The 15,521-nt window shown below is 42.4% G+C and overlaps 1 protein-coding gene across 3 annotated transcripts in view; it reads left to right on the top strand.

Annotated features, from left to right (window-relative positions):
• Positions 1 to 13,723, top strand: part of LOC130284186 (gamma-crystallin-3-like) — a 30,111-nt gene extending 16,388 nt beyond the window's left edge. For 2 of the 3 annotated variants that reach the window (XM_056534284.1, XM_056534283.1), the window contains exons 2-4: positions 9,697 to 9,743; positions 13,015 to 13,257; positions 13,448 to 13,723. In XM_056534284.1, coding sequence (XP_056390259.1) covers positions 9,735 to 9,743; positions 13,015 to 13,257; positions 13,448 to 13,723 — 528 coding nt within the window. In that variant the 5' untranslated portion in view covers positions 9,697 to 9,734. The remainder of the gene's footprint in view (positions 1 to 9,696; positions 9,744 to 13,014; positions 13,258 to 13,447) is intronic. The other variant, XM_056534282.1, reaches the window with a different exon arrangement.
• The last annotated feature ends 1,798 nt before the right edge of the window (positions 13,724 to 15,521 follow it).

Raw genomic sequence — 15,521 nt, 5'->3', positions numbered from 1 at the left:
CAATTTGTATGTGGGCTTTTGGGAAATGAGTGCACAAATCTGGTCCTATGGCGTAGATATATCTATGATATGATGATTTGGAGTAGCATGGAAGAGGAACTCAATATATTTTAGCCAACTTAAATAGCAACTTTTTAAACCTCATTTTTACCCCAAAAATAAGCCGGACACATATTGAATTTTTAGACCTTACCATAAAAGTAAAGAAAAGAAAATTCTAATGTGAGACATACAAAATACCCACAGCTGAAAATGTGTTTATCCTCTTCAGCAGCTGTCATTTGCCTGAATGGCTATTGAATGTACCACAAGGAAAATACAGAAGACTGAAGAGAAACTGAAGCAGATTTTGAAATAGAAGCTCAAAAACTAACGGAAGATTATAAAGAAAAACAATATCCTGAGAAACTGTTAATACAAGCATTAGAGAAAGTCAAGAAACAAAAGAGAGAGGAATATTTTATAGAAAGATATAACAACGAGATGGATGAGGAAAGGACAACTAAAATTATACTACCATATAACAATCAACACAAACAAGTAGAAAAAAATCATCAGCAAATACTGGCCACTACTACCAAAAGACAAAATACTGGCACCTGACAAAGAAAGTGAAAATCATTTATACAAAAGCACCAAATCTCGGGATTACACTAGCACCAACAACTAAATGATCCATTACCGGGAACCCAGAAACTCAATCTCTAAAAGGCTTTTATAGATGTGGCAAGTACAATAACTGTAGAATTACAGATTTCCCGTAAAAAAAAAAACTTTCACTGCAGCTTCTATTAGTAATGCCTTTAAATACAATATAACAGCAATCCTCACATGCACGAGCACCTCTGTGATATATATGATCACATGTCCATGCAAGAAGCAGTACATTGTGAGGACAAAAAGAAGCCTTAAAAAGAGAATAAGTTACCACATCCACAACATTAAAACCGACTTTGAACAACACTCCTTATCGATGCACTTTAAAACAAACCACAGCAGTGATCCATCAGGAATGTTGTTTGCAGCCCTGAAATTGATCAAAAAGGATTGGAGAGAAGGAGACCATATCCACAAGATGTCACAAGAAGAGAGCAAGAAGATCTATGAGTTTGGCACTTTGGCACCTTCTGGTCTGAACGCGTATCTAGAAATCTTTGTTTTTTTAACATGATTTTTCTATATTTTTCTATATATATATTTTTTATATATTTTTATATCTTTAATATTTACTAGATTTGAAACTTTATTATTTTTAACTCAACACTATAATATATTTATCACCACTATAAGCCATCCAAAGTCAGTTATTTATTCCTAGTAACACATACCTATAATGTACTTTACATACAGTAATGTTGAATCATTATGTCCATATGAGGACCAATATCACATTTTCGGTTGAGATGTTTCTGATTTGTGATTTCTTCAACCAGTGTCATGTTCTATAATTTTAACATCCTTTTACATTTATATTTTAACATTGTGAACATTTCTGATTAATTTTATAATAAATTGTGCACTTATTCATTGTCACTCCACAATATTATCTTTCAGGATAGCCACTTATTACAATATCCATTGCAATATCCTTCCAAGTGCTACACCAGGACTTTTATTCCTTTCTCTTTATTCCCTCTGTTAATTCTGTCTAATCTATTCCTTCTTTTCCCTTGAGCCACCAAAATTACCCATATACAGGAGTCCACTATTGATTTGATATATATATATATATATATATATATATATATATATATATATATATATATTGTCAGGATCCGGAGGGGTATACAGTGAGGATACTAGTGGTGGATCCTCTGTGTCAGTGGGGTGAGGACGTGGGCCGTATCAGGGGAACGGAGTCTAAGGGTTACTGGTTTTCACCAGAGCCCGCCGCAAAGCGGGATGGACTTGCAGCGGCAGGTAACCCCCAGGTCGTTCCACCCGATAGCGAATCAACCCCAGCTGACGGCTGAGACAGGCGCGGTACAAGGGATTAGGCAAGAGCAAGGTCGAACGTAGCAGAAGGTCAGGGCAGGCAGCAAGGATCGTAGTCAGGGGCAACGGCAGAGGGTCTGGAACACTGGCTTGTAACATACACAAGAAACGCTTTCACTGGCACTGAGGCAACAAGATCCGGCGATACTAGGAAGGGGAAGTGGGTTTTTATAGAGAGGACACAGGTAAATGTGCTGATTGGGCCAGGCGCCAATCAGTGGCGCACTGGCCCTTTAAACCGCAGAGAGACGGCGCGCGCGCGCCCTAGGGAGCGAGGACGCGCGCGCCGGAACTGAGCCGACGGAGGACAGGTGAGGGGATTGGGATGCGAACCGCGAGCGGGTCGCATCCCCGCCGGTGACACTTATGCAGCGCTCCCGGTCAGCGGGTCTGACCGGGGCGCTGCATGGAGGTGAACGCCGTGAGTGCTCCGGGGAGGAGCAGGGACCCGGAGCGCTCGGCGTAACAGTACCCCCCCTTGGGTCTCCCCCTCTTTTTGGAGCCCAAGAACCTGTGAATGAGCTCCTTGTCGAGAATATTATTCTCGGGTTCCCAAGACCTCTCTTCGGGGCCACAACTCTCCCAATCTACGAGAATTTTTTTTTTTACCTCTGACAATTTTGGAAGCGAGGATTTCCTTTACAGCGAAGACATCAGAGGAGCCAGAGACAGGAGCTGGAGCGACAACCTTGGGGGAGAAGCGGTTAAGAACGAGAGGTTTGAGAAGTGAAACATGAAAGGAGTTAGGAATACGTAGAAAAGGGGGAAGAAGAAGTTTGTAGGAGACAGGATTGATTTGACTCTTGATTTTAAATGGTCCAAGGTAATGTGGTCCCAGCTTATAGCTGGGAATGCGGAAGCGGATATATTTGGCAGAGAGCCACACTTTGTCCCCAGGAGCGAAGACAGGAGGAGTTCTTCTCTTCTTATCGGCATGTATCTTCATACGAGACGAGGCAAGTAGGAGCGACTTTTGAGTTTCCTTTCAGATAGCAGAGAAGTCCCGGGTAACTTCATCTACAGCAGGCAATCCAGAAGAAGTGGGAATGGGGGGAGGGGGGCAGAGGGTGACGGCCGTACACCACAAAGAATGGGGATTTGGCAGAGGACTCAGAGTTTTTGAAATTGTACGAGAATTCAGCCCAGGGTAGAAGGTCGACCCAATCGTCTTTGACGGGAGGAGACAAAATGTCGCAAATAGTCACCAAGAATTTGGTTAACTCTCTCTACTTGCCCATTGGATTGGGGGTGATAGGAGGAGGAGAAATTAAATTTGATTTTTAATTGATTACAGAGAGCTCTCCAAAATTTTGATACAAATTTAACGCCTCTATCCGAGACGATATGCGTGGGTAGCCCGTGAAGGCGAAAAATATGCATAAAAAATTGCTTCACCAATTGTGGCGCAGAAGGAAGACCTGGAAGCGGAATGAAATGTGCCATTTTGGAGAAACGATCAACGACCACCCAGATGACGGTGTTGCCATGGGATATAGGCAGATCCGTAATAAAATCCATGGCAATTTGGGACCACGGCTGCTCAGGAACGGGTAAAGGATGGAGGAGTCCAGCAGGCTTCTGGCGAGGGGTCTTATCCCGGGCGCAAACTGTACAGGCCCGAATGAAATCAGTGACGTCACCCTCCAGCGTAGGCCACCAGTATAAACAAGAAATAAGCTGGATGGACTTTTTGATGCCAGCATGGCCAGCGAGGTGAGAGGAATGTCCCCATTTGAGGATCTTGAGGCGCTGGCGTGGAGCGACAAAGGTCTTCCAGGAGGAGTTTGTCCAATAGAAGCTGGAGCAGAGGAGACCAGGCACTCAGGAGGTACAATATGCTGCAGAGGGACTTCAGATTCGGTGGCATCAGAGGAACGTGAAAGGGCGTCAGCCCTGACGTTTTTGTCAGCAGGACGAAAGTGAATCTCGAAGTTAAAGCGGGCAAAAAACAACGACCACCTAGCCATGCGAGGGTTCAGACACTGGGCAGACTGGAGGTATGAGAGATTCTTGTGGTCAGTGTAAATGACAATGGGGTGTTTGGAACCCTCCAATAGATGCCTCCATTCTTCAGGTGCTAACTTGATGGCTAGAAGTTCACGATCACCAATGGAGTAATTTTTTTCTGCCAGAGAGAAGGTTTTAGAAAAGAAACCACAAGTAATATTACTTCCGGTAGAGTTTTTTTGGAGAAGTACGGCTCCGGCTCTGACTGAGGAGGCGTCCACTTCCAGCAAGAAAGGTTTCGATGGATCAGGTCAGGACAGCACTGGAGCAGAAGCGAAGGCAGTTTTGAGGCGATTGAAGGCCTCATCCGCTTGAGGAGGCCATGATTTAGGGTTGGCATTCTTCCTGGTCAGGGCCACAATAGGGGCCACAATGGTGGAAAAATGGGGAATAAACTGTCGGTAGTAGTTGGCAAATCCCAGGAAGCGTTGGATAGCACGGAGTCCAGAAGGGCGTGGCCAATCTAAAACCGCTGAAATTTTGTCTGGGTCCATTTGAAGTCCCTGGCCAGAGACTAGGTAACCTAGGAAGGGAAGAGATTCACATTCAAAGAGACATTTCTCCATTTTGGCATATAGGTGATTTTCGCGGAGTCTCTGGAGCACTAGGCAGACATGACGACGGTGTTCCTCTAGACTAGAGGAGAAAATCAAGATGTCGTCCAGGTAAACCACAACACAGGTATATAACAAGTCCCTAAATATTTCATTAACGAAGTCCTGGAAGACTGCAGGAGCGTTGCAGAGCCCAAAGCGCATAACAAGATATTCGAAATGTCCGTCTCTGGTATTGAATTCGGTTTTCCACTCATCCCCTTTCCTGATGCGAATAAGATGATATGCGCCTCTTAAGTCCAATTTAGTGAAAATATTGGCGCCACGAAGACGGTCAAAGAGTTCAGAGATCAAAGGCAGGGGATAGCGGTTTTTGATGGTGATTTTATTTAAACCGCGGTAGTCAATGCATGGCCGTAGGGAACCGTCTTTTTTAGAAACAAAGAAGAACCCCGCTCCAGCAGGGGATGAGGACTTTCGAATGAATCCCCTCTTTAAATTTTCCTAGATATAGTCAGACATGGCTTGAGTCTCTGGAGCGGACAGAGGGTAGATCCTGCCCCGGGGTGGAGTAGTACCAGGAAGGAGGTCAATAGGTCAGTCATAAGACCTATGAGGTGACAAGGTCTCTGCTTGTTTTTTACAGAAAACATCGGCAAAGTCCTGGTAGGCCTTGGGAAAACCTGGTACAGGTGGAGCCACAGGGGTTTGACTAATGGGAGCGGACGTGAGGCATTGTTTGAGACAAGATGAACCCCAACTCTTGATCTCCCCGATGGTCCAGTCAAGGGTAGGAGAATGACGTTGGAGCCATGGCAGACCGAGGAGGATTTCAGAGGTGCAGTTGGGTAGGACAAGAAATTCAATTTTTTCGTGATGCAGTCCAATGCACATAAGCAGTAGTGTTGAGCGGCATAGGCCATATTCGAATTCGCGAATATTCGTGAATATATGGACGAATATTCATCATATATTCGCGAATATTCGCATATTCGTAATATTCACATTTTATTTTTGCATGCGCGAAGATTTCGCATATGCGAAAAGAAGCATTAAAAAAAATTAAGATAAGCAAATATTCGCATATACGAAAAGTAGCAGTAAAAAAAATTAAGATAAGCACATATTCGCATATGCGAAAATGTGTATATGCAAATTTTCGCATATGCGAAAATTCGCACAGTGGTATTAGAGCCTTATTTACACCACACAAGCTGGAAGCAGAGAGGGATGATCACTGTGATGTGTACTGTGAAAAAAAACCAAAAAAAACGAATATTAGCAATTATGAATATATAGCGCTATATTCGCGAATATTCGCGAATTCGCATTGCGAATATTCGCGAGCAACACTAATAAGCAGGGGTTCTGTGCGGTAACGCACAGTGCAGTCCAATTTTTCTCCGTTGACTGAAGAAATGTAGAGTGGTCTGACGAGACTGGTCACTGGGATGTTGAACCTATTTACAAAAGAGGCCAAAATAAAATTTCCTGCAGAACCGGAGTCCAAGAAGGCCACAGCTGAGAAGGAGGAGTTAGCAGAAGGAGAAATCCGCACAGGCACAGTGAGACGTGGAGAAGCAGAATTCACACCTAGAGCTGTCTCACCTTTGTGAGGAAACGGAGTGTGTCTCTCCTGACACGGAGGGCGGATAGGACAGTCTTTTAGGAAGTGTTCGGTACTAGCACAGTACAGGCATAGATTCTCGTTATGGCGGCGAGTCCTCTCTTGTAGGGTCAGGCAGGACCGATCCACTTGCATAGCCTCCTCGGCAGAAGGCACAGGAACAGATTGCAGTGGACTAGAAAAGAGAGGAGCCGGGGAGAAAAATCGCCTGGTGCGAACAAGATCCTTTTCCTGTCGGAGCTCCTGGCGTCTTTCAGCTAAACGCATGTCAATGCGGGTGGCCAAATGGATAAGTTCAGACAGGTTAGCAGGAATTTCTCGTGCGGCCAGTACATCCTTGATGTTGCTGGATAAGCCTTTCTTGAAGGTCGCGCAGAGGGCATCATTGTTCCAGGATAATTTAGAGGCGAGGGTACGAAACTGGATGGCGTATTCGCCTACGGAAGAACTTCCTTGGACTAGGTTCAGCAAAGCAGTCTTGGCAGAGGAGGCCCGGGCTGGCTCCTCGAAGACACTACGAACTTCAGCGAAGAAGGACTGGACAGTGGCAGTGACAGGATCATTGCTGTCCCAGAGCGGTGTGGCCCATGACAAGGCCTTTCCAGACAGGAGACTAACCACAAAAGCCACCTTAGACCGTTCTGTGGGGAATTGGTCCGACATCATCTCCAAGTGTAGGGAACATTGAGACAGGAAACCACGGCATAGAGTCCCCATCAAATTTGTCCGTCAGGGACAGGCGGAGGCTAGGAGCGGCCATTCGCTGCGGAGGAGGTGCAGGAGCTGGCGGAGGAGATGGTTGCTGAAGCTGTGGCAGAAGTTGTTGCAGCATGAAGGTCAGTTGGGTCAGCTGCTGTCCTTGTTGCGCTATCTGTTGAGATTGCTGGGCAACCACCATGGTAAGGTCAGCGACAACTGGCAGCGGGACCTCAGCGGGATTTGTCAGGATCCGGATGGGTATACAGTGAGGATACTGGTGGTGGATCCTCTGTGTCAGTGGGGTGATGACGTGGGCCGTATCAGGGGAACGGAGTCTAAGGGGTTACTGGTTTTCACCAGATCCCGCCGCAAAGCGGCATGGACTTGCAGCGGCAGGTAACCCCCAGGTCGTTCCACCCGGCAGCGACTCAACCCCAGCTTACGGCTGAGACAGGCGCGGTACAAGGGATTAGGCAAGAGCAAGGTCGGACGTAGCAGAAGGTCATGGCAGGCAGCAAGGATCGTAGTCAGGGGCAACGGCAGAGGGTCTGGAACACTGGCTTGAAACATACACAAGAAACGCTTTCACTGGCACTGAGGCAACAAGATCCGGCGATACTAGGAAGGGGAAGTGGGTTTTCATAGAAAGGACACAGGTGAATGTGCTGATTGGGCCAGGCACCAATCAGTGGCGCACTGGCCCTTTAAATCGCAGAGAGTCGGCGTGCGCACCCTAGGGAGCGGGGCCGCGCGCGCCGGGACTAAGCCGACGGAGGACAGGACAGGTGAGGGGATTGGGATGCGAGCCGCGTGCGGGCGCGTCCCTCTACGTGGGTCGCATCCCCGCAGGTGACACTGATGCAGCGCTCCCGGTCAGTCGGTCTGACCGGGGTGCTGCATGGAGGTGAACGCCACGAGCACTCCGGGGAGGAGCAGGGACCCGGAGCGCTCGGCGTAACATATATATACAAAAAAAGAGTATTGCAGCAGCACACATTGGTCAAAAAATTGATGCTCTTAGAGCACTTTTTGATCAAAACGTGTCCCCCATCCACCACGGGGAGGTGGCCTCATTTAGGATGGGACCCTAGCACAAATTCTGAGCCTAACTCTCAAATATCCACTCACCTCTGCTGGGCATATAGCCTCTGACTGGGTGACATGCTGGATCCATAAACAATTTAAAACTCCACCTGTGAAAAAGGAGGAGGGGTGCACAGCTAAAGAGGGTGCCATTTCCCCCTGAGTTGTACAAACAAGCAAAAAGAAAAATAGCCAGCACAACAACCTAATACACGGGTGCACACTGCTATGGCATATACAGAGTATACAAAAAAAGAGGGTTGCAGCAGCACACATTGGTCAATGGTGCACTCAAAGTTTGATTATATCTTCAATATAGAAGAACTTTGCCACATACTGTATGACTGCCGGCATTTACTGTTAATCAATATTCTGAATGGCTGCAATCACACCAACGAGTGCCTACCGTGGCAGTGGTGGATACTTGCAGCGTGCCTCCTTCAATAAATACAGGATAGACTTCGTACTTTCCATCTGCAGCATTTGTTTTATTATTATGAAATACTAAGGCCCAGTGGCTCTTATCCTATATATTTTTATACTATATTCATTATGTTGTTATATTTTATCTTTAAAGGGGTTCTCCCCTGGAAAACATTTTTTTTTAATCAACTGGTGCCAGAAAGTTAAACAGATTTGTAAATTAGTCAAATCCAGAAGAAAAGAAAAATGGAGCACTGACCGGATGTATGCAACAGGCTTCTTTTATTCTTATCCAAGCAGGTACATGGGTGGGGGAGAGCAAACAGACAGGAAGACCTCCGGGCTACGGACTTGGCTCTTTTCAGAGGGCCTGAAGAAGCGCTAACGCGTGAAACGGTCAGTAGCCCGGAGGTCTCCTTGTCTGTCCACTTTCCCCTACCCATGTACCTGCATGGATAAGAATAAAAGAAGCCTGTTGCATACATACGGTCAGTGCTCTGTTTTTCTTTTCTTCTGTATTTGACTGAGTATTCACGTCTTTGAACGTTGCAGCATTGCCCTGACCAGGTAGTGAAGTTGTCAGCGAGGGATTATCAGAGGCTGCAGTTTGCTTATTTGAGTATCCATATAGAACGGTGCAGAGACTCCCCTACTTCTTTCACAAGGAGATTTGTAATAACTTCTATTTAAAAATTTTTATTCTTTCAGTACTTACGAGCTGCTGTATACTACAGAGAAAGTTTTAAAAAAAAACAGTTGATAAAAAAAAAAAATGTTTTCCAGTGGAGCACCCATTTAATAAATGATATATTTAACACTATTGGCATTTTCTGTCATGTGAATTTTAGGCTCTAATCCAGTTAGTTGATTTTCGCATGGAAAAAAAGTGAACGAACATAGTGAATGTGCAAATTTTGAGAACATAGGACGAATACATTGTCCACATATTCGCAAAATATTGCAAATTAAAATATTGCCGCTGCTGCTTATCACTACATTTTATTCTACACCTACCCGATCTGTGCTAATTATTCCATAGGGAAGTGGAAGAAATATGACATTTGCTCTATCATGAAGAAGAAATCCATGACTTCACATGTGTTAGGATCCAACAGTTTTCAGTTCATATATGACTGACACAAAATTGAGAGTAAGCACATACACACAATAGATATGAATGCAGAGTAGTCACATGCACCACCCAAAAGACCCATACGTTTTCTATAGTGAACAGATAAAAGGTCAGGTGGACACACATGCAGACATCAGCAGTCCACATATATAAAAGGATTTGTTCTCCTCACACAGATACAGCTCACTGCTTCTCTATCTGACTCCCAGGCAAGATGGTAAAGGTACGTTATGTAGAATTATAAATGGGGAGAACTTGAGCAGTTTATGTTTTTTGTATGTCAATAATAAAATAGTTACATTTACTGGTAGTCAGCAAGGATCGTAGTATGTAAAACACACTAAATAATTTCCAGAAAATCAATTATTAATTAATCTTTTCTGGGTCCCTCTATAAATAAACATGTGTCACTTGACTACTGTCTGCACTGCTATGTCCCATGAAACTAAAGGCAGTGCAGGCTAGGAATGCCATCGAGAGGACAGGAAGAAAACAGGGGACTTGAGAAAGCTTTTCCATCCTAGCAGTAAATACATCCACTAACAAAATATGTTCTACACACATAATGCTACATGAGAACAGAGCTCAACCCCCACAATAAGGTGCAGCAAAGCCTGCCACTAGCGGGTGTGGGGAAAAAACACTATTTGAAGGACCCAAGTTACCCATACTTTAAATAATGGGAGGAGAAGCTATGCTAGGAGTAGAGGAGAGGAAATCCATTCTGGAGATTTGGGAGAGCATAGCCATGTAAGTGATTGAGAAGGTAGGGGAACCATGATAGTGAATGACAAACTAATAAAGTCATCACTTAAACTGACGAAAATAGCAGGTTGAGGCTATATATATATTTATATATATATATATTTCCACATAGGTTTTTTTTCTGTCAATTTTTTTGGAACACTGCCACTGCAGTTTTTAGGCTAGGATTCCACTTGGTTTTTTGTGTTGTGTTTTTTGGGATTAAAAAAACGCCTGAAAAAATGCCAGTGCAATGTCCTGCGTCTGGCGCTTTTTCTGGCATTTTTTCTGGCGTTTTTTCATTTGTGTGGAAATTGCATTTTTGTCACCTTTTGGCATTTTATTTATTTTTTGGTACCCAAAATTTGTTGGGTACCAAAAAAAAAAAGGATGCTGCAGTGATGGAAAACATTTTATTATACGAAATGCATATATTTTATAACAAACTTTTTATAATTTTTTTAAATAAAGTGTGTGTGTTTCACTTTTTTTCTCTATTTTTTACATTTTTTAGGTAATACTACTACTCCCAGCATGGATCACACTGTTCCATGCTGGTAGTAGTAGTACCTGTAGTAATAGACAGATCGTCCCGGGTCTAAGTCCTGACACCCGATGCGATACAGCGCTCACATCTCTGCACTATACTCTGGCCAGTGATGTCATTCATATTTCCCACCCAGAGCTGTGATTGGCTGGATGGTTGCAGCCAATCACAGCTCTGAGAGAAATATGAATGAGTGAGTGGCCGGCCCGGAGTATAGAGCAGAGCAGGGATGCCAGCGATGTATACAGTTGCTCCATCTCTGCTATTGACAGGACGATCACAGCGGGTTTCAGTAGTGACATCCACTGTGATGTGTCCTTAGGCAGGCACTACTACTCCCAACATTGAGCACACATTGATTTACAGCTAACATCTGGCCACATCGTTTTTTGGCCAAAGAAACGCCATGCAGCAGAATTGACATTTTTCTTGGTGTTTTTGAAAAAAAAAAAAAAAACAAGTGGAATCCTAGACTCAAGCCATAGCCAGAAGTATATTCAAAAGAAATGGGAAACATTATACATTTTTTCTACTTCATCTTCCTACAGGATCCATGTCTAACTTTAGCTAAAAAAAACTGCAGTGGCAGTATTTAAAAAAACTCCAGAAAAAAAAAAAAACATGTGGAAACCTAGCCTTAGACTGTTGAGAAAGTGTATGGTATTAAAGGGGTACTCCAGTGGAAAACAATATTTTTTTCTTTGACAATGTTTTTTTTTAAAGGTTTGAAAGTGTTTTATAGCCATGACAAGTCAAATTACAAAAGTAGCTTCCAGAGTCAATGCTCAGATCAACCCATGGAAGTGTATATAAATGCCAAACAATGCAAAAGGATGTCATAAAGCAATGTCATTACTATTAAATGTATAAAGCTTACAACATTTTTTTTTGTAAACATAGAAAGAACAGACAAAACATTGTCAACTAACCATTGACCTAGAACTTAAGAAATTGTAGGTAAGGGGGGGGGGGGAGAGAAGGGAAGAAACTTAAAGGGGAAAGGAAGGATGGTTCGGTACTTATGCTGATAATCCCAGAGAAAATTGCATAGACCACATACAATCGTATCCATGTCTCAGCTGTGATAAGGAGTAGATATGCACCACTTTTGAATGTCAGGTTGCAAGTTAATTGTTGTCCCTTATTGAAAGCTGTAGAAAGTAATCCGAAGTATAGTCAAACGTTACTATTTACATAATACTTAAAAATATATCTAAAATTTTAAATACAGTTTATTTTCAACTATTCTGCCCCCATCCATACAGTCCATGAACAGATTTATCCATATAGATAAGTTATAAATTTACAACTGCAATAAAAATACAGAATATAGGGTACAGGCCCACGTACCACTGATGCAGCGTATTTCACGCTGCACAAAATCATCTGCAGCAGCAGAAAATATGATCATACATCAAAAAAGATGATCATACATACAGGGCTTGCCGGCAGCAGCCCTGTGTTTCTTCACTGAAAACGCAGGGCTGCCGCCAGATAGCCCTGAGTGTATGATCATACGCAGTGTACTTCCCTCTGCTGCAGATGATTTAGTACAGCATGAAATACACTGAGTAAGTGGTATGTGGGACTATACCCCTAAAGTGGAAATGAAGTCAAAGCTTATATTAATCCATGCTACTGTAAATATTGTAAAATATACATATATAAATATATATATATATATATATTGTGATAAATTCAGTTAAAATAAATGTCCATTTTACTATGATCATGAAGTTTATGTGCCTGACAGTTCTATCATAGTAAACACAAGGTTTTTGATAGTGATGTGTAAATTGTTTAGAGACAAATGGGATTTGCTTCACATTTTCTGAAAAAAAAAATCTGATTTATTAGAATTTTTATTTTGAGTGATTTGCTTCTTGTTTGGTTTTCTCGACCAAGAACACGCTATAAGTATGTTGTAATATACTTACCCCTCTCCTGTCTGTGAACAGGTAAAGTAGGGAGGGGTGAGCATGTTTACCCCTCAGAGGAGCAGGCACTGCTGTCATGTTGTCCTGATGAGGAAGTTTTTACAGGAGATGAATGTTTCTAGTTTTGTCTATCAATGTTTTATATCTCTCTGCTAACTAAAAGGCTGATGAAATTGGGTTCATAGCCTTCTCATGGATGATGTATATTTACCCAGCTTTAATATTTTATTCAAGAGATAAATGCAAAGGAAATTATATTTCTACAGATTATCTTTTACGAGGACAAAAACTTCCAGGGTCGCTCTTATGACTGCAACTCTGATTCTTCCGATCTGTCTTCATACTTCAATCGTTGCAATTCCATCAGAGTGGAGAATGGAAACTGGATCCTGTATGAGCAACCCAACTACCGTGGGCACCAGTACTTCTTAAGGAAAGGAGAATATCCTGACTTCCAGCAATGGATGGGCTACAATGACTCCATCAGATCATGCCGTTTAACTCCACAGGTACATAACATGGAAAACATGTTTAACTTTTTATTTACATAAATAATGTTGGGTTCAATATCTTTTCTTCTAGCAGCTATTACATTCAATGTACAACATGACTGACTATAGTACAGGATATTATGAACTAGAATTATGTTCTTCATCATTGAGTATTTTATCATATGATTGATCTTTTTTTTTACTTTAGCATCGTGGGCCCTATAGACTGAGGGTTTATGAAAAGGAAGACTTTAAAGGTCAGATGATGGAGTTCACTGAAGACTGTCCTCATGTGTATGAGCAATTCCGCAACAACAACATCAACTCCTGCCAGGTGCATGATGGATACTGGATGTTCTATGAGGAGCCCAACTACAGAGGACGTCAGTATTACCTGAAGCCTGGAGAGTACAGGAGATACAGTGACTGGGGAGCATCTAATCCAAGAATTGGTTCTTTCAGACGAGTTCAGCATCTGTATTAAGAATAACATTATTGTAATTCCATCTTGTAAAAGACAATAAAATTTACAGTTGTATTAGTAACTTGGTATTTAATTTAGTGTTATATACAAAAAAATATTTTCACTACTAATTAAAAATCAGTGAAATTATTAAATTATATCAGCCTAAGGCTACTTTCACACTATGAAAGTGGCTCCCTTACAAACAGACGTTAAGGGCTCTTTTTTTTTTCACTTTGACCGCTCTTAACTTCCATTATTGCAACGGAGCCTAACGGGAGTCATTACGGGCAAAGAGGATCTTATTCACTTTAATGGGATTCCTCTAACATTTGTTATAACTCCCGTTATTGCGGCCAAAGATAGCGGGAGAAAAAGACGTTGCATGCACAAATTTTTCTCCCACTATCTTCCTAACGGACGTCACCTACCAGGCACAAACGGTAGTGTGAAAGAAGCCTAATGTGAATAACTATTCACAACAGAAATATGAGATTCTTTGATTTGCATAACAAATATATAAGAATCTGAAGAATATAGACTTCAATTCTTTCATGTAAGGGTGATTTCACACCGGGTTTTTGAAATAAGTTTTCCGTATACGATTTTTGTTAAAAAACGCATTTCAAGAAACCGGAGCAAACCTTATCAAATCGTATGTAACCGTATGCGTTTCTAAACCGTATAAGGGTTGGAAATGTATATCCGTTTGCATATGGTTAAATACGGTTACATCCGTTTTCAAAGGCAAAAAAACTTATGCATTTTTTTTCCAAAGATTTTCCCGTTCGCCGTTGAGGACTGTGAAGAATGTAGAAGTACAGATGTGGGCAGGTAGAAATCCTGGCAGGGGTTTCCTTTCCTTCTAGTGAAGATCCGACTGCAGCAAGGTAGCGCTACACCGGCGTGACTCGGGTGTAAAGTAGTAGCACTTTTTATTAGTAGTCATAAAAATTTACATACAGGGGTGGACTATGCGTTTCAGAGGGGCTCCCTCATTCCTCAGGTTCAGCCTATTAATAAAATGTACTACTACTTTACACCCCATGTATGGATCTGATGTATGGATCTGTCTCAGATCCTTGGCCCTCAGCAAAGTACCTTGTCAGACTTTTAGGCTATGTTCACAAGGTGGAATGTCTACATGGAAATGTACTGTTTCATAGACGGCAATGCATTTCCGTGTGAACCCTGCAGAAAGAATAGACGTATCTATTCTTTCTGCAGACTCCGTAATTGGGATTTCTGCTGTGTGCACAGTGCAGCAGAATCCCATTGAAATCAATAGGACTATCCATGCATAAAATAAATTTTGCAATGAACATTTTAAGCTGTGTGAAATTGCAAAAAAAAATTGCAATGCCAAACACATGTTTGAAAAATTGGAACATAGTTCTTTATCGTAAATATAAATAAACACATAAAAACACATAAAAAGATAATGAGCACGCGCCCTCCCCACACACAAGAAAACATGCCAAAGTGGACATGCGTAATTGCATGAATATAAATGACTGACTCAACACCTCAAAAAGTATGGGCTGTGCAGGAACACAAGGTTGGTAACAGTACAGAAAAAATGACAATCAATATAAATAAAGGTATATACATGTATAAGTAAGTATAACAATCTGTATACAAAATAAACAACACCTGAAAGAATGAAAAAGAAAGCAGTCAGCCATATGTTATTTACCATCCACAGAGGCGTGTGATTCCTACGATCGTTTTGCTCCCATTGAGCTTCGACAAGGGGCGTCAGTTTTGCGCTGTGCGAACCCATCTTTAGGGTATATTCACATGTGCATATTTTGCTACG

Source organism: Hyla sarda, chromosome 8 (genome assembly GCF_029499605.1).
Source record: "Hyla sarda isolate aHylSar1 chromosome 8, aHylSar1.hap1, whole genome shotgun sequence".
Classification (NCBI taxonomy): Eukaryota; Metazoa; Chordata; class Amphibia; order Anura; family Hylidae; genus Hyla; species Hyla sarda.
The sequence above is the reverse complement of the archived record's forward strand: the minus strand, read 5'-3'. Positions and strand labels throughout refer to the sequence as shown.